General features: G+C 41.7%; 1 protein-coding gene across 3 annotated transcripts in view; it reads left to right on the top strand.

Moving 5' to 3' along the window:
* Window positions 1-19,846, top strand: part of ell (elongation factor RNA polymerase II) — a 29,848-nt gene that overhangs the window by 2,579 nt on the left and 7,423 nt on the right. The window contains exons 1-7 of one of the 3 annotated variants that reach the window (XM_053683202.1): window positions 5,677-5,778; window positions 7,349-7,393; window positions 15,471-15,592; window positions 15,881-16,044; window positions 16,983-17,230; window positions 17,630-17,754; window positions 18,600-18,690. In XM_053683202.1, coding sequence (XP_053539177.1) covers window positions 5,749-5,778; window positions 7,349-7,393; window positions 15,471-15,592; window positions 15,881-16,044; window positions 16,983-17,230; window positions 17,630-17,754; window positions 18,600-18,690 — 825 coding nt within the window. In that variant the 5' untranslated portion in view covers window positions 5,677-5,748. Of the gene's footprint in view, window positions 1-5,676; window positions 5,779-7,348; window positions 7,394-15,470; window positions 15,593-15,880; window positions 16,045-16,982; window positions 17,231-17,629; window positions 17,755-18,599; window positions 18,691-19,846 lie in introns of those variants that run through there. The other 2 variants (XM_017477676.3, XM_047158247.2) reach the window with 2 other exon arrangements.

Genomic DNA, 19,846 nt, shown 5'->3' on the forward strand with positions numbered 1-19,846 from the left:
CTTGTTTAAAGGAATGGTTTAATCCAACAAAACCTGCCAGTTATTCTCTTTATAGTCCCAAAGTAGTCGATCGTCTGGGATCTTCGCTTCTTTAGTTTTGTAGTTTGAGTGTCATACCTGGTGGCTGATTTAAAAAAAACACTGAATGATGTCACAGAAATCATAGAAAACGTGCGTTCTGTGTTTTTTTCTTTTCTTTTTTTAATTCGAGCCATTCCAGCAAAACTGCAGCTTCGGACTATTTTGGGATGAATGATTCAACATCTCTAATAAATATAGTTAACTTGTTTAACGTTAGCCGAGTCTCGCATGTGCACACACACACACACACACACACACACACACATTCTGATAGGTTTTATTTCGTATTGTTGAAACATTCTCTCTTTACCCTGACGGAGAGTCAGGACAACTTTTGTGAGCGTGTGAGATAAGGGAAGTGGACGGGGCTTACAGGCCGTGTCACTTAATATCAGAGAGTTAAAAAAAAACAAAACACCTGCACACGTCATTCCAGATTAATATACCGCTTTTATTGGGGAGAAAGACGGCTCTTTTCACTCGCAATGATGAAATGAAGATGTGAAATGGCGTGGTGTTTTGACTTCAATGTACGAGCATTCAGGAAGTATGTCTACTTCTGTTCACCACAGAGCAGTTTATATATAATTGTACTTAAAGTTTATAATGAGCTAATAAATTGTTAGATTTATTTATAGTCCTGAATTCAGTTTCGCAGCATTTCTGACCATGTTAACAGACAATTAATTTTACAAAACCTGACGAAATACTAGCAGCAAGCAGCTGCAGCCGAATCGTAACCAGTTTCTGGTATTTTCTGCTGTAATGACGTAGCATACGTGTCGTGCTATGTGTGTTTTTGCGTTGTCTGATACAGCTTGTTATTGTCTCTGTGTTCAGTGGCTTGCTCTGGATCATAGGATAGGAGTGTGTGTCCTTCCATTCCCCAAAGCATGCGTGTGTGTGTGTGATAACAGTTAAATTCACTCCATTACTCCGGATCATGGGACAGGTGCACATGTGTCCCTCCATTTCCCTCACACCCTCTGCAGTTATCAGCAAAGGCTTGGAGAGTTTGTCCATGCATTGTATTTACACCACAGACTGCATCCTGACACAGTGTTGTTGGAACCTAACTATGGATTACATTATAGGAGCTTGTGTACCCCTCTATTTACTTCACAGCCACTGGAGCAACCAGTGCTTATAGGGCCAGAGGACCATCAGCTTCCCCACCAAGTCGTTCATTGGGTGCCATAGTTGTGCTCTGGTTCCAAAGGCTTTACTCATCTGTCGCCACCCACACCCCAGTGAACCTACTTAATTGGTGATAACAGTTATTCTCAGTCTCCTCTGGTCTGGCAGGCCTGTGGCTGCCTGGACGCGTGCTAGCTCAACGCAGTTGCCTTGAAGCCTTGCTAGCCTACTGGAGCCTAATGCACCATGGTGCTGCTGGCTTTCACAGAGCCGGAGCTTGTGTTCCTCTCCAAATCTCTTGGAGCCCAAGGATTGCCACCATGCGCCTACTGCCTCGGTATCAACCAAATCAGACCATTCAGTCCAGGAGATGTTTTTAGGTTCTCTTGGAGCATATGGATGTGTTGACATCAGACATAACTCTATAATTTTAGGGCTGAAGACAGACATTAAGGTTCAAGCCCTTCAACAGGGTGCTCACGATTGCTCAGGGTTTAAGCCTGTATGGTCTCTACCATGTCTGTGGCTGCATCTGTGTGACTCTTCCAAACAGACCATGAACCAACATTACTGCTCAGCTCCAGACTTGGTAGAGTTCACGGTAGTCTCCAGAACACTTTGACGGTCACCCTTAAAATGGTGGCAACCTGAATACAGTTACCTGTAACCCCGGACATGCTTTTCTGCTCATGTGCCACCACATTGCCATGATGACAGACATGGCTCATTTTATAATTTATCACAATTGCTAATTATAGGGCTGAAGCCACCACTCATAGGCCATAACTGAAAATATATACAAGGATTACGTCAGTATCTATCTACGTCGCAGGTCTTGGTGGTCGTCTGTGTACGCCACCACACTGCCAAGCGCAGACACACTAAAAACTTGCTAGCTAAAACTCTTGTTTTTTTTCCATGCTTCTGACATGCATGGATATTTGTTTCATTACTTTACTGTTAACACTGGCTTGTTCCACATGGTATTGTGCCTTAAATAATTAAATAGCACATTCATGTCATCACAGCTCTTACTGCTGTCTGACATCCACCTGAAATGCACAGGCGTGCCACACTTACCAGTTTAATTGTCCTTATTCCTCTGAAATTAACGTAAATAAACGTAACGAGTTTATTAGCTATAATTTACGCTCATTATAAAATAGTTGAATAGGAAACACACGTTACGAGATACGACACGGTGTCTGCAGCTTTAAGATTGACAAAAATAAACTAAATAGTCTGACTCCTCAGTAATCCCCAGCCTAGAACTATTTCTTTGGATTTGAGCAGTGGCCAAGCCGTGTGTTGAATGCCCTGGTGCTGGGTCAGAGAACTGGCTTTTTGACTTCTGGCGTTGTTCACATACTGGCTTTCATATCTTATGTACATTTGGAGCATTAAAAGCAGTGTCTATTAGACGGAATGTCGGCGCAGAGACATTCCTGTCCGTCTGGATTCCAAGTCGATCTGTAAAATGTTTAGCGATGTTAAACACATTGACGAGTTGTGTTTCTCTGTAAAACTTTTCGCTATCATTGTTGTATTCTAGAAAATCCAGAAGTCTGGTACTCAAAACAGACTCTTCGGTAGGTTTAAGGGCATTGAGGTTTTTAAAATTCAAAACACTTTCCTAGGAAAGTAAGTATAATCGAGTCTTTAGGGGGCGTGACTGGCCACCAGCTCGGTTCGTCTACTTAGCATCCTAGTAGATGACTAGCCCAGCCCCTAAACAAGTAAATTTAAAGGTTACAATCAGACTCATCATTCAAGAGCAAGATCCAGTTGTTCCAAATGCTTGTACAGCATGTTGTGGTGGTGTACTATAGTGCTAATAAACCATCTGATCGTCCTTTATAGATGAAAATGATCTCTTGGCATAAACGTGCTTGCATCGTGTCTGCTCTGCAGTGGGAATGGTGGAAGACTTTGCTGAATGAATGAGTTCCTGCTTTAGGAAGTCTTTTACTATATAGGTAATATAAATATCATGTAAATATCATATAAATAAAATATACGTATCAGATGAAACGTACAATGTGTCATATCACTACAGCCTTAGGATTTATGTAAGTCTAAAATAAGTCAACTTTAGCAGCCCTTGACTCCCTCATTTGTATTGTCTTGATCGGTGTAGTGCGCGAGTGTTTCATGTGTCCTGTTGTTAAAGAGGGTTTGCCGGTGAATTTGAAGACCAATTTAACCCTATGAAGTGGAATCGCTTGTTGATCAACAATTTTAACTACCCAGTTGTCACGCTAAGACCGAAGTGCAGCCTGTAAGCTCACTCTGGCTGATCGGCGGGTTTTGAATCTTATTCCAGGGTTTGTCTGAGTTATACCCGTTTCCTTTTCTGTATGAAGCCCTGTGCAGTGAGCGCAGGTCAGAAGCCAGCCTCTGTCCCAAGGTTAGCACTCTGCCAGTGTGGTGTGGAACATTCTGGGCTCCAGGCCCAGATAATAGTGATATGTCAGCAACCCATTCAAATGACCAGGCTGAGTATTATATGTTGTCTAGGGTGAGATGAGCGGAGTTCGGTGCTCATTTTGAACACTGCTTGGATATCTGTGATGTCTCTAGTTTATAGTAAAACACTCGATAAACGAATGAACTTCTAGACCTTTTTACTCACAAGACAGGAATTACTAGTTACTTACGGAGTGTACAAGAGTGTCTATGTTTCAACACCTAGACTCTCCTCGCCCACACCTCGAGGCCTTACCACAGAATCATGTGGTGCCGTTATAGTATTTAGTTATAACATGCCCTCGTCAACGGCTTTTGTGTGATGGGGAACCCTGGCAGTTATTCAGTGTTTATAGAACCACAGTTCTATGATATGACTGAAAGTTTGTGGACACCTGAAAATCGCACTCGTATGTGCTTGTTGAACATCTCAGTCCAGGTTTATTCCCCTCTTTGCTGTTATAATAACCTCCACTTTCCTGGGAAGGCTTTCCACTAGGATTTGGGGCATGTCTGTGGGGTTTTGTCCTTTCAGCCACAAGGGCGTTAGTCAGGTCAGGCACCGATGTAGGGTGCAGAGGTCTGGGGTTCAGTTTAATCCCGAAGGTGTTCAATAGGATTGAGGTCAGGATTCTTCCACTCCAACCTCGGACATCTTCATGGACCTCCCTGTGAACCCTGTGCTCAGGGGCGTCGTCATGCTGGACATTTTTGGGCCCTTAGATCCAGTGAAGGGAATTAATTTTAATCGCATTAGAATGATCACGTTTGTAATTGTTATAATGAAATGAAATTTGAATTTGAAGAAGTATATATTAAATTTCGGGTAACTGTTTATTAGGGATGCTATCGAAAATGGTCAAAACCATCTCTTTCAGTTTTTAGCTGAAGGGGGGGGGGACAAAGACCTAAAAGGTTAAATAAGCCTTCAACACACTGTCTAATCTAACATCCTATAAATAAGGTCTTGAGAAGCAAAAAGGTTTTGTTTGCTGCTGCAACATCTCACGGGTTTTCCAGACTGCCACACAGTTTTGTTATTGTTTGCCATGTGTCCTTGTTACATCCCTGCTGAGATTGGGCTGTGGCCTACAGGGAGACCACAGGCTTAGTAACAAGCTGGATATCGGTGTTAAAAAAAGGGCTGGTTAGGTGGAGCTGGAAGAGACTAAACAAGTTATTAATAGCGTTTATTATTAACCGTGTTAAAGATCATGTACATGTTTATAAATTTAAATGCATACATGGACAGTACATCTAGTGTCTTGATTGTGAGTAGAGTTGAGGTCAAAAGTTTACATATACCTAGGCTAAATATATTCCGTCTCAGTTTTTACATATTCTCACACTTCTCTCGGAAAGTTGTTAAGAGTATCTACTTTATTCACATCATCTGTAATAAAACCGTCCATTAGAGGCGGATTTATTTCAGGTTTAATTCACCATATCGGAATTCCAGTGTGTCAAAAGTTTACATACACAATGTTGACCGTCTCTTTAAACAGTCTGGAAGACTCCAGCAATTGATGTAATGACTTTTGGAAGCTTCTGATTGGCCAATTATCATAATTAGGAGTTAATTGGGAGCACACCTGTGGCTGTAAAAGGGCAGACCCTTGTTACAATGGGAAAGTCCAAGCTACCCTCAGTAACAAAACTATGGACCTTCACAAGTCCGTCTCCTAATTAGGAGCAATTGTCAAACAAGTGATGGTCTCATGAGCATCTGTACAAACAATTGTATGCATATAAAAACTTTAGGACCACATGGGCAGTGCATCGTTCAGGAAAGAGGCACAAATGAACTCCCAGGCATGAAAGTAAAGGTTCAACTCAACCCCAAGACAATAACGAAGGAACTGGTTGGAGTTGGAGGCCTCAGGTACAAAAATATGTACATCGCTATGGCCTGAAGGGCTGTCCCATAAGGAAGAAGCCCATACTCCAAGGCCAGCAACAACAATTTTTTAAATATCCCAGACTGCAGTTTGCAGGTGATCTCCAGCCTTTTGCAGGAGTGTTCTCTGGTCAGACGAAACAAAAAGATGTAACTGTTTGGCCGTAATGATCAGCGCTACGTATGGAGGAAACGGGGTGAGGCTTTTAATCATCCTGACTGTGAAGTTTGGTAGTGGCAGCATCATGTTGTTAGGGTGGTGGGGTTTTTTCTGGAAAGTTGACTGGTGTGCTTCAGAAAATAGATGCCACCATGAGGAAGGAGGATTATCTAGAAGTACTGAAGCAAGACTCTTGACGGCTAACTAAACCGACCCGGGTGGGAACACGCCTGGCAACAAAGAAAAGAATAAAAACTTCTAGAGCCGTAACAATACAGTGGATCCTACTGCTTCCTCCGATACGAAACGGTCAATTCAGTACATCAGCATATCGAACAACACGCTCAGTGCTACTTAATGGAGCCGGCTATTAGTCATGACGCACCACTTATATTACGTAAGGTATAATAAAGTTAATCAAACTCTCGCTCCCTCCTCTGAAAGATTTAACTTCCTCTTCATCTTGTATCAGAGAAGGCTACACCCTTCTCCTAACCCTGCTGCTTTCCCTTAGCACGTCTGCTAGCATAGTCGCATACTAGTATATTAAATCCTGCAGCAAGCAGAAGCCGGAAAATTCCTCCAAATCTTCGATTGCTGCAAAGTTCTGGTGAAGTCCTTGAGGCACTTCAGGTTCCTGATGAATTACAACGCTTGCAGCCGGCGAGTCGTGGACTGAGACGTTCAGGTGTGCCAAAATCTGCAGACATGCTGGCGCTAATACCGCCAACATCCGTCTGTATGTATATGTCACCGCGGCTAACAGCGGGATAACTCGTGCTCCATAATTCATTCATGACCTTTTGAGAGAGATGCTGATGCAGATGGGAGTCCTCTCATCCTGGAGGCATCTCTGCATCTGATTGGCCCAAAGTAATCGGTAATGAAGACTAACGCTTTTTATTTTGCTTTAATGGACCGTTAACCCTTCATCATTTTTCATGGAGTGCAGACGTGTGTACGAGGTCCCGCTCTGCTGGTTTAGAGTTTGTTTATTTCTTTTCAGACACTACTGAAGCTGTAAACCCCCCTGTAGACATCGCAGCCTCGACCCATCATTAAGATAGGATTTTCCAAGCAGTTTCCACCGTGGTGTGTTCTCAGTTATTCAGCGATTTCAGCTGCCAGCTTATCCACATGAGTGAATTTTAGGAAGTGCTGCTTCCTTATAGTGTAACATGATGTGCAAAATAATAAATATGTGCATTTTATTGCACTGGTTTATTTACGTTCGTCGTGAACAGCGCAGCCGAATGTTATTTGCGTGGTTGTGTGCGGTTTGATGCATTCTCTTCTGTGCAAATAAAACAGCCTAAAAATAGCAACATCCTCCTTGTAACTGTGGAAAACATGACCAGTCCACTACGTTTATCGAAGCAAAGGTCGACTGTTTAGTATGTGTCGCTCGCCTAGCTTTGTCTTTCTAATCTAACGTGGAGTCAGTGTTGAGTTTGAGAGTTGAATGTGTCAGTGTAGATTTGATATCGGTCGAGTTTCCTCCGCTTTTCCGAGACCGTCTAATACCTTCTGACTGTCCCAAAAGCTTTTTTTTAATCATGCTCCTAATGTAATGCACCTGGTTTATAATCTTTCATGTCTTTTCTCAGGGTCTTTCTGCTCAACCACTAATACGATTCACTGGAAATCAAGGGGTAAGTGTTTCACGTCTTCTTCTCTTCAGAATTATTTACATTAGAAATGTCCCCATTGTTCGAAATGTGATCAAACCTGAAACCTTGCTTTGCTTTGGAAATAAGTCGGCCATTACGACGTTAAGTCACAGCCTCACTTTCACGATCAGGAATTCCCCTTACAGAAGGGTTCATCGAAGGTGAAAGGAAGCTTCGCAGAGTGTTGGCACATTTACCGTCGTATACGGATGTGTTTGTGACGCGCTTTGTGACTGGACGACGTCATAAATATCACATGTAATGAATTACTCGTTTTCTCATCATGCTGCTATATCTGTCAAAGTGACTTTTATAGTAAAGCACAAGCACGGGGCTGGACCAGACAAGGTATTACAGAGAGAAGAATAATGTGTGTGTTCGTTCAGCTTCTGTTCCTCCTATAGCAGTGACGCACTCACTCGAGGGCCGTTAGAGTTCATTTTCTCTCGTTTTCTTCAACTTTAAAGTGCTGTGCAGAGACACTGGTTATGAAGTAGGGTGTCACCTCGATACTACATGACAGGCCCTAATATACCTGTACCTCAACCTGATCCAGTGCTCATGTTAATGCCACTGACACACAGTCCAGGAAACCTCAGTGTTGTCTGGAGAGAAGGGTTTTTTTGGGGGGGTTGTTTTCTTTTCTTTTATGCTTTTAAGAAGTTAAAACATTTCCACTCCACATGTTCGTCACTGCAGTTTCATCACTGTGTGTTTGCCCTGAGTCATCTCCTGTCTGATTAACTTGGCTCGTACTGGACCTGCTTCCGGTTGCTGAAGCTTGCTGTTACACACTTTGAAAAGCTTTTTTTTTAAAAATGTATTCATTTGGTTCTTTCTTATTGGAATATTATAATCACATAGCGATTCTCTAAATATCTATTTCAATAAATCTCAAACTAAAATGTCCTCACCACTGTGCAGGCAGTTGTGGACATCGCATTCGTATATGTGAGGATCTCTGTGGTCCTCCTCACACGGTTTCATTTCTGTTCTCCACTCTCAGTGCCTTTCTGAGGAAGGCTAGGAGCTGAAATGTTCAGGTTAATCCGTAATGTTAAGCAAGTATTACGCTTGGACTCTATACTTATAGGGATGTTTTTGAAAATGGTTTGAAGAAAAAAGTTTTAGAGTGGTATAGGGTGCAGCGATGCTGAGGAAGGAATAGAAGGAGGCGTGGCCAGATGTATGTAATATATTGTTTTGTACATGTTACTCATTACAGTGTAAAAACATACAAGTTGATTACAGGTCGGCTGTAGCTGGGGTTTTTTTTAGTTTAGTTTTGTTTGTTTGTTGTTTTTTAATTAATTAATTCATTACCTGCGTTTGTTCATGTTGCTCAGCTCCGAACGCAGACAGCAGATTATTAAGATCTGTATAGGACTATAAACTCTGTTAAAATGATGTGTGCTGTACAATATTCTGCCCAAATAAGAAAGTCCAGATACATCTTGCTCCGGCAATGGGGAAATTAAGTATTAAATATGTCTGATGCCAACACTTTACAGTTCTGATTAAAATATTTGTGGGTTGTGTTTTTTATTTTTTTTATTTTATTTTTTTTATTGTTTGTGAAATGAGAGCTTGTCCATGTATTTTTAAAATGTTTACAAATATTAACTTGAATCACTTGTAAATTAAATCTAATATAAAGTTTGCAAAAACGGAGGGGTCTGAATACTTTCCGACCCCACTGTGTAATAATATTTTTAGTTATATACGACCTTGTATTTCCTTGCAGTGGATATGATTAAGGCTGCGATGATCGATTACGTTTGCAATTGATTACTTGATAGATTTTTACATTTATTTATTTTTATTAAACAAATTATTTTTTTTAAATTATTTTTATAATTTATTTAATTATTTTTAAATTTATTTTTCTGATTCGTTTTCCGATAGTTGTTTTTCGGGGTAGTTGATCAATCCTTTTGGTTAATCTACCAATAAATAATAACTGTAACTTCCGCCATCGTCAACATGTTATTGAACTATTTTCTCAATTAAACAAATAAAAAAATTTCCAAGTGCCGAGAAAAATATAATGCATCACATAATCAAGTCCAACATAAATAGTGCGAAAAGGGCATCATTCACTTTAAACAATAAAATAGGCATGTATTAGTAATCAAAATTAAATGAATAAATAAAAACTTGAATAAGCATCAATGCCAATATTGAACTTTTCTGAAGAAAGGGTGAACAGAAGACTTCAGCTAGAATGATAGTGGAGGAATGTCGACATGCTCTGCAATCAGGCTCGCTCTTTTCTTCGTCACGATGTTTCCTGCGGTTGAAAAGAGGCGTTCAGATGGGGTCGAGGCGTTCAGATGGGGTCGAGGCGTTCAGATGGGGTCGAGGCGTTCAGATGGGGTTGATGTTGCAGGAACAGACAAGTATGTCTTTGCCATGATGGCCACTCAGCTGCCTTCCACCAGTTGAGTGGATTCTCATCATTTCAGATAGTTGCTTCTCCAAAATACATTCGTACCTCATTTGTCTGCATTTCACTTTGTTTCATTGTCATCTTTGTCATGTCTGCCGTCTTCCTCGATGTTGCTGGGTTCATCTGAATCTGAACCAAGTAACGTGTCCAGCAGAGACACTGGCCTCCTCTCTGAACCTGGTAGTATGGGATTTGCATCCTCCTGTTCCACATGAGGTTGCCGTGTTTCCTCCCTCACTTTTAAAAAAAAAATTAATTATACATATTTTTTGCCGTGCAAGAGCTTGAATTTTGATTTGCACTTTTAGGCTCTCTTCTGCTGGGAGAAACGTCAGTTTTTGAAATCGTGGGTCAAGAGCAGCATCAATAATACATGCATTATGTGCATCATCTCTGAATGTGGTCTCTGTCATCCATCTTGAAGCAATCTCCTCTTCTGCAGCAGCTTGAAAAGCCTTGAGCAGTGGTCTCAAATGGTGTGCTCAGTGTGGATTTCTGAAGGCCCTTCACCAGCAGTAACAGTGATCTAAGCCTGTGCACTCAGGAAGACAGTAGCACACTCAAAGGGCTTGTTCCAATTCTTCAAGTAGGCTCCGCTGATCACTCTTCAGATCCCGGTAGCACTTCATTCGCTGTGTGACTTCAGGATCTGAAAGGGTTGCTGTCACGGGCCACCTCTGTTGCAGCAGGCGACCGATCAGGCCGAATTAACTGTCCCATCTTACTGATGCATCTTGTATTTGATGATGCTGACGACTACCCATTCGTTGCTGCTTTGCTTTGAGCTTGCTGCTGGCCGGCTCACTCTTTTTTTTTTTTTTTTTTTTTTTTTTTAAATGTTCTACAAGGCGTCTTGCAGCACTGAGTGTCTTGTTGATCTGGGCATCCTTTAGAGCATGGTTCACAACTAACTGATGTGTATGGCCAGCACACCTGAGAGAAGTAACCCCATGCCTCTCCTCCAGGATTCTTCAAGCAACAACAACATTGTCATGTACAACAACCAACACTTTAGCCATGGATATACTAAACTTCTCAGCTGCTTTCTCCACCCAAGCAGCAATATTTTCAGCTGCATGATGCTCTTCAAGTGGCATTGTGGTCAGGTTATATGAAATCAGCTCCCAGTCTTCATTATTAAAATCGCAGGTGACTCCTAAGTATGCCTCAGTGACTTGCCCATGCATCTGTGGTGAGAGTGATGGGGTTTTTTTTTTGTTTTGGTTTTTTTTTAAGATTTCACTCTCTCAAGGGTCTCCTCATATTTCTTCTCAATCAGCTGAGGGAAGTGTATACTCTGGACAAAATGTGTTGACCATCTCACAGAAGCCATGAGCATCCACAATGGAAAGTGGTCTCATATACTTAACAAGTACAGTGGCATCGTTTTTATGAAATAAATCTGACACACAGGTTTGCATCTTCCTGAGAAACAAAACATGAACCATATTGTGTATGTATGTGTGTTTTTTTATATATATATATATATATATATATATATATATATAATATCTCGTGTGTATGTGTATAGATATAAAATTAGTGTGTATATATACATACATCTTGGACACGTTTCAACATGAAATCCATATGAACGTTTAAGTAATGAGTGCAGAGAGTCCGTTTCATAGAGCATGAAGCCGAAGCTTTATAACGTCGTCCATCTTCGGGCTGCATGTGAAAGGAAGCTTGGGTTAAAGGAGACTGATCTGAGAACACATCTGCACTGTGTACTGTATTGTGTAAGATTGTGTGTGGGTGGAGTGGACAGTTAGTCCATGTTCCCTTTACCGCCCTGATGCGACTTTGACCAGGGGGGAACAAACAATAATTATGCACTCAAAGCAATTAGAAAAAAACCTCTCCTGCTAATTCATGCTTGAACGCATCTGCTTCATAGCCAGGATGTTATCTGCCTTATGGTGAACTCTAGTGAACGCTGCTGTAATCAAGTTGTTGATTTACTTATAGCAGAAACGGTGGTGAACGCTACGAACAGTAAGAAACATAACAGTACATTTTCAGTATCATCTTGGTTTTTTTTTTTTGTTTTTTTAAACTGGCTTCCCTTCTTCTTTTTCATCTTCAGCTGATGAGCTTTCATATTTTAAGAGAAAAGTTAATATTCCTGAAAAGTATCCTGTGCCACGTCCGCTGATGATGTCGCCAACGCTACTGTAGTGACTGTTTCGAACAGGAAGTGGAATTTTATGTGGTGAACACAGACGGGGTGTAGTACACACAGTGAAACGTCCTATTGTGCTTATAGGAAATACAGGTACTCTTGGGAACACTGCTCGACCAATCAAATTAGTGGGCTGGAACTAACTGCTAGCGTCAGGCCAATATGTTGTGACGCTATTCTGATTGTTAAGGCAGAGATTTTGAGACTTGCTACGATTTGATTAGATTTTGTAGCCCCTGATCAGTATGTATCTATAGGACAGTGGCTCTGAACCAGGGGGCGCAAATTGTTTTCAGGACAAAAACATAGACAGGGCATCATTTGGGTTCTCGGTGTATTTTTATTGCTTTTCAAATAGAATGTGTGTAAATGGGGAAAAACCCACCTTCCCCCTCTCTCTGTATTTTCTTATTGCTGGGGAGAGGTGGAGCTTAGCCTGCCTTTAATCTGTCGGTGCGGACCAGTGTTCCCAACTTGGCGACTTTTTTTTTTTCTTTTGTCTCTCTCTTTTTAAAAAAAAAAAAAAAAAAAAGCACCTAAGTGACTTTTGGGACAAACCTTAGCACCTTTCCAAATGTCACCAGTACTGTCCTGCAAGCGCGAGGTCTTTCTTTCCCGCTGCATTCACACACCTCTCTCTGCGTCTGCTCTGTTCAGTGAAAGGCTGAGAGCCGGAGATTTAACAATGTCATAGATAACGAAGCGCGCCCTTCGCCCCTGTTTACATCATTCACATGCGAATGTTTTTGGAACGTAAGATGAATGTAATAGTCCGTGTTATTACAGCCTAGTTCTCTTGTTCAGAGTAGTTATAGTGTTCAGAAGCATTTTCGATAGTTCATACTCTATACCTGTCCGTTATATAGTTTTATAAATGTCATTTTAAAAAAATCACAAGTTATGGAAAGTAATTTAAAAATATACAAAAACAGAAAAGTGAAAAATTTGTTTTATCTATATCAAAAACAGATTATAGATTAAGTTATATATAGATAGATTTTATATAGTGTAGGTAATCATTATACCTGGTCTCCTCCAGTATGGAGGGCACATGATTTTGGTGGGGGGGCTTTAGTTACAAAAGGTTGAGAACCTCTGATCTAGGACCAGCCTTGCACAGAATGTAGGGTATTTATTAATTCATGGATGATGAGGATGTAGAGAAGTATCAGTCTTACAGAAAACCGACCCTGATAAATGAGCTTGTTTAGTGATTTACACATCAGTTTAAAAAGAGGAGTTATTTTACACGCCAGTGTAACACTCAGACCTCTCCAACACAGACATTAGCGAGCAAAATATTGTTGTTCTTGCAGACTCCGGGGTATAATAAGGAGTGTCCCAAAACACTACACACACCGTCTATTTATAGTTCATGCAGTTTGTGGCTCCTGGGGTTGTACCGTGCAGCAGGTCTGCTCGCCTGTTCAATTCTGGATGAAGATGAATATTCATTCATTTGCACTCGTGCAATTGTTTGCATTGCTTTAAATGAGTTTAAATCAGCCAGAGAAACAAATGACCGTTTACCTACGTATTGGAGCACTACTGAACTACTGTGCTCACGATGTCTGCCTGCTCGCCTTTTTAATCTTGTGTTTTTAATGATGTTCACCTCAGCAAAACATCATCAGTGTGTTTATTAAACGGACTGCTGGAAGAAGAGGTTGCGAATGCAGTAAAGTTGCTCCACATTGCCTGACATTCAGGAGGAAGGGTTGTCTCTTTATGCACTGCTTTTCCTCCTTGTCCAATGTTCTCTCCTCTTCACAAACATTTAAAGCCATCGTACTTCCACAAGAAATAAATACTTTTCTTAAATAAAGTTTTCCCCTGTATGTTCTACATCCTCGCTGAATATCTGACTTCTCAAATGCTTAGGCAACATTTTGGCCCAATTCCTGTAACTCGTCTGCATCAAAATGTTAGTTTCACACCACACTAACCTCAAAATATTCCGAAATATAAATAGATTAAAATCTTTAATTGGGTTTCCTTTTCCGTTTTTAAGAACATCGTGCCTCAAACACGCGTGCAGGTTCTGCTGAAAGTAATCACACAGGTTTACATGGCGATTACTGCTGTTTTATTGAATACAATATTGAACGAACGGAGCATTAACCCAGCGTGTTCAGTCTGGCCTCAGGCAGTTTCCTCGATTTGCTCCTAAGGTGTATACATTTTTAAAAAATAATAATAATTAATTAATTTTTTTATTCAGATTGACCTCTCAGTCAGATTATTAACAGATTATTAGGCTGCATGTAAACATGACAGAATGTAAGATTTGTGTAAGTAACTGCGTATATTTTTCTAAATGCGAAGAAATGAATGTGCGAACAAAATGTTTTTGTATAGGCAGCAAAAATAAGCAGCACTACCCCTTTAAAGAATACGTGTACAGTCCTGGTTTTATACACCGTTCTGAAACACACGGATAAATGCACACACTCCGAGGACTCGTAGTTGTCTCAGGATAATCTGCGCCGGTTCCCAGTCCCGACGCGTCACCGGTTCCAAGGAAATCCACTCGTGACCAATAATCCATACCGTTTCCCTGCCGACATGCACACGGGTTCTCACGCCTTGTCATCACGCAGGTTCAGTCTTTCACGTCCGGGATTCCCCAGAGTGCACCACGGACAGCTTACAGTTTTGTGCAGCAAAAGGAATGTGATCATTTAGAGAACACTGTCTAACATCACATTCCTACAATCATGATTTCTATCAGCACCTCCATGTTCAGCTGTTCTTGTTTTTCAAAGTTCATCTTCTCACCGTAAACCACACGGGTATTTCAAACAAAACCTATGTGTCGAGTGAGTGACGATGCCTTTAGTCTTTACTTTACGCCTATATGTTCAAGTTTGCTTCACTGTCAGAGGTACTCCACCAGAAAACTAGACTACATGCGAAACAGTGAAGTTCTTGTGCTACAGCAGCATGCCCATACAGCTAACATAAAGTGTGTACAAACGCGCGGACAGAGACAGAATTGAAGGGAGGGATTTCATATGCGTGGACGAACAGGTGCAGCACAAGTCCGAGTGCATAAGGAATGAATAGTGCAGATCGAGTGATTTGTGCAGATTGAGTTATACGGTTTAAAAAGTGTAAAAGAGTGTAGTGTAAGTGGTGATGCAGCACTATGTGGATGATTTGTAAGCAACAATGAGTTGTTCAGAAAGATGCATCGGGAGCATGTTCAGTATGTTATACTGAAAAACCCACCATCAGTGAATCTGATTTGACCGCCCATTGCCAAACATCTCTACCAACTGACCCACCATCTGGACTGTTGTGCTCTAGCACTGGACCGTGTAATAAATTAAGCAGCAGTTGAAACCAACAATGTCCACCGCTTATCCAGTGGAGGCTTGTTAGAGTATTGTGTTTGTTTTTTATGATGTTTTATCTCCCAACAGAAAATCTCAATACCCCAGTCCACGAGTCCAAATGATCTGCGAACGTTTACGTTCTATCTGTCTAATGTGGGGAGGGATAATCCCCAGGGCAGCTTTGACTGCATCCAGCAGTACATTTCAAGGTAGGCTAGATTTCTCTCTGTTTCTCTACATGAGCAACTTTCCCCAGATGACAAACGTGTCTGGAACTATAGCTCTGTAGCACTTTATTAGATTGTAATGATCCATTCATTGTGGTGGGGGAACTTTTTAGTTCATGCTGAGGTAATTTCTGTTGTGTTTTCAGCACTTGCTCATCTAGCTCCTCCAGCTGGCTAATGTTCACCTTAACATATCATTATTTCATACAGTTAGTTTCAGGTGTTAGGAACTTCAGGTTAGTAATCATCTGCCCCTCCTGGTTTCCTCAGTGAAGGGAGCATACAGCTGGACTGCCTGGGAGGGATCCAGGATAAGATTACGGTGTGTGCCACGGACGACTCGTACCAGAAGGCCAGGCAGAGCATGGCTCAGGCAGAGGAGGAGACGCGCAGCCGCGGTGCCATCGTCATCAAGCCCGGTGGGAGATACGTGGGTAAGACAGTAAAATCCCTGTTTGTGTGCTGGTCTGGGAAAACCCTCTGTATTTTCTCCTATAATATCTTTCTGAACTACAGAACTACAGGTTTTCCCCCCAACTGAAACATTTCTCTTTTGCATGCGTTCTAACTAGAAGTTCTAGTGAAATTCAAGAAAATCTCCTTTTAAAGATTTAATTTCAGTTCCGCTTCCACACTTTTCTACACTTGTAACTCAATCAGCAACGTTACTGACAAAAATTACAATGGGACACAAGTTATCAGTGTATTGATTATCAGCATCATCGACATCTGATCACCTGAGGTACAAATCACTCTCTGCATCTCACCACCGTCCTCACTCACCACCGTCCTCACTCAACATCACTCACCACCATCACTCAACACCGTCCACACTCACCACCATCATCACTCAACCTCACTCACCACCGTCCTCAGTCATCACTCAGCACCAGCATCACTCAGCACCAGCATCACTCAGCACCAGCATCACTCAGCACCAGCATCACTCAGCACCAGCATCACTCAGCACCGTCCTCACTCAACACCAACCCTGTCCTCACTGAACCCCGTCCTCACTGAACACCACTCAACACCAACACCGTCCTCACTGAACACCGTCCTCACTGAACACCGTCCTCACTGAACACCGTCCTCACTGAACACCACTCAACACCAACCCCGTCCTCACTGAACACCGTCCTCACTGAACACCGTCCTCACTGAACACCGTCCTCACTGAACACCACTCAACTGTTCACTGGTGGGGAAATGATCGCTGATTAATTCTAATAATTAAGTTCTGTTAATTACATTTTTTCCTAGTCTCCTTGCGTATTTGAGAGAGGTGGATAGATATAGAGATGGATGGATGGATGATGGATAGATGAGCTTGACTTTAGGTTGATGGTCTTTTCGGCTGTTCCTTGTTCAGGTAAACGGGTCCAGATCCGGAAAGCAGCGATGGCCCTTTCGGACGTGGCCCCATCGCGGCGCTTCTCTCGTCCTGTGCTCATCTCCAGCAACATGAAGAAGAGTACGGCGCTGCCGCGGCCACTCAGGGAGCGCCTCGTCCACTTACTTGCCCTCAAACCCTACCGCAAGCCTGAGTTGCTGGTGCGCCTTACGAAGGACGGCCTCTCACCCCAGGATAAAGATACTTTGGACAGCCTCCTGCAACAGGTTCGTGTAAGCCTCCTGCAACAGGTTTATTTTTCACAGGAAAAAAACCTCACCACATTCCGTTATGTGAACAGAAGGTATGTGTATGTTTAGAGTTCACGTTGTTGAACACACCACTTCAGCTAATTTACCACATCAGGAACTGCCTAGCACCTGCTTTAGCTTAACGCTTAGTGCGTGCGTGTGCCAGAAAAGGCTTTTTGTACTAAGCTTATAGAATTCATTTTTGGTATGATTTGCAATTTTATTAATTAATTTATTTATTTTTGTGGATGCACTGTTTAGCAGTGTTATCTAGCTTATCTTACACTTTCAGAATTCTTTCTATTAATATATTGTGGTACCTGTTAGTGTTGAAGTTTTGAGGTGGTGTAGATTTTCTCACTGTTTTCCCTACAGGTGGCTAATCTGAATAACAAGGACAACACCTTCACATTGAAGGACTGTTTGTTTAAGGAAGTTCAGAAGGATTGGCCTGGCTACACTGAGGTAGACCAGCAAATCCTAAAGAGGATCCTTGTACGGTAAGCTGAGCGTAGAAACAGTGTCTGATGCAGACTCGTGACCTTTTTTTTTTCTTTCTTTTTTTTTGTTTCTTTTTTTTTTTTTTTCCTTTTTCCTTTAGGGATTACAATTTAAGCCTTCTGATCCAGTGTTCTGTTGGACATGTAATTATTAATTTAAATACTGTGTTTCTGTGAATGTTTCCTTATCCAATTGTGTATTTCTCCGATAAGTTTGAACATGAATATATTTTGTTCTGCTCTCAGTTAAAGAGAGAAGTTCTCACCCGGTCAGACTCTTAGTTCTGAATTAGACACTGTTGTGCAAGAACCATGCAGCCAAACAGTTCAAAGGTCTTATGGCATAGCATACGTGATCCGAATGCTGTGTGTGGCTGGCAGAAGGTGCCACATATTTGGACAGCTCTCACTAACCTACCCTCCTTCTGTTTTCCTTTTCATCCTCTCAATCTAGCCTATGTCTCTTCACCTAGAGGTACACATGTCCCAGTGCCCCCTGCACATGGACCTAGTCATGTTGCTATGCGACATGTCACTCACTTGGTCTGATGTGAAAATTGGGACAACTCTAATAAAGATTCAGTTGTGTAATTAAGGATTTGTTTGTAAAAGTTTGACTAGCTGTATTACATTAGCACACTTGGCCTACTGCTTTGTACCGTATAGTGAGCAGTGATTCTAAAGACCTAGTGAAACAAATGTCTCCAGGTCATGTGAGATTTCTTAAAATCTTGACATTTTTGTTCGAGCTGTATTTGCTCCATATCTGCATTCATGTGAAGGCACAATTGTGCATTGGTTTTTGTTGTGTATTTGCTACATCTGTCTGTCTGATTCCTCCACAGGAAACTGTGCAAGCCTCAGAGCAGTGGTCCAGTGCTGGGGGAGAATCCAGTCAGCCCGCACAAAGAACAGGCCAGTAGCTCTCCATCTCAGGTCAGTCTGCTCTCTCTCTTCCAGAAGCTAACGTCCAATGAAATCGCTTCTCAAACTCATGGGGAGCAGCAGATTTTCTCCTTAATAAATATGATGTGTTGAGTGTAAATGCTGTTTACCAGTGTATTTTTGGTACAGGCAAATGGTAGATAAGGCATTCATGACTTAATGCTCTAAAATCTTTTCCTGACAACATGAAAATTAATATACGTGTGCAAATTGTACAGTTTAGCATTTTACATAATTATTAATTCATTAATGTTGTACTTACCAGTTTTGAGATAATGTTCATAGCGCCATCTTAAGTTGTACTTTAGGTAATATCACTCAAGTGGCACGCTGTCAGCTTGAAGCGGGGATGTAGTTGTCCACAGGCAGTACGGATGGGTGAGTGCTGGACCCACTGCTCCATCGAATGCGCAGACTCTAGCTCCAATTTTCACCTTCTGCGCAAAATCAGAGCGAGTCATTTTCTAATCAACCCAAAAAGGCCATACGATGGGAATCCATAAGTATTTGGACATATCTCGATATTTCTTGAGTTAAAGCTGAAAGTCTGCACTTCAATTACATCTTGATTGTTTCATTTCAAATCCCCTGAGGAGGTGGTGTACAGAGGCAAAATGACGAAAATTGTGTCGCTGTCCAAATACTTTCGGTCCTGCCTGTTTGCAGTTATTAGTACCCACGCGCAAAGACGCCGAAGCACAATGTGATGCGATTTCATAGTATTCTTGAAGAACGCAAACGTTACAATACTCTATATGGATAAGGACGAAATGCTCAACCCATGAATGATCGAATCGCCAAAACCCGAAGTCAACTGATCAGACCTTGTAACCTGTATTCTGAGTGCGAAGAAAATAAAAAGCCCTCTGCATGGCCAGGATGGGTTTCACTTCCTTTTATTGTTCTTGTGCAAGTTTACTCTGCTTGTGTTTGCAGTTTTGTGCATGAGCAAAAGCCAGACTGTGTTCGAGTGAACAGATTTGAGGGTTGCGTGTTGTACTGGTTCTGCTTCACGGTGATAAAACAAGTTGTTTCTGAGAAATAACCAGTGTGTGGGGGGCCTTGTTGTTGGATTTTAATAAATATATCGCCGTTTCTACTCGCTGCTTTGCTGGAATAGACCTAGAGAGTAAAATTTATTTATTTA

The sequence above is a fragment of the Ictalurus punctatus genome, chromosome 10 (genome assembly GCF_001660625.3).
Source record: "Ictalurus punctatus breed USDA103 chromosome 10, Coco_2.0, whole genome shotgun sequence".
NCBI lineage: Eukaryota > Metazoa > Chordata > Actinopteri > Siluriformes > Ictaluridae > Ictalurus > Ictalurus punctatus.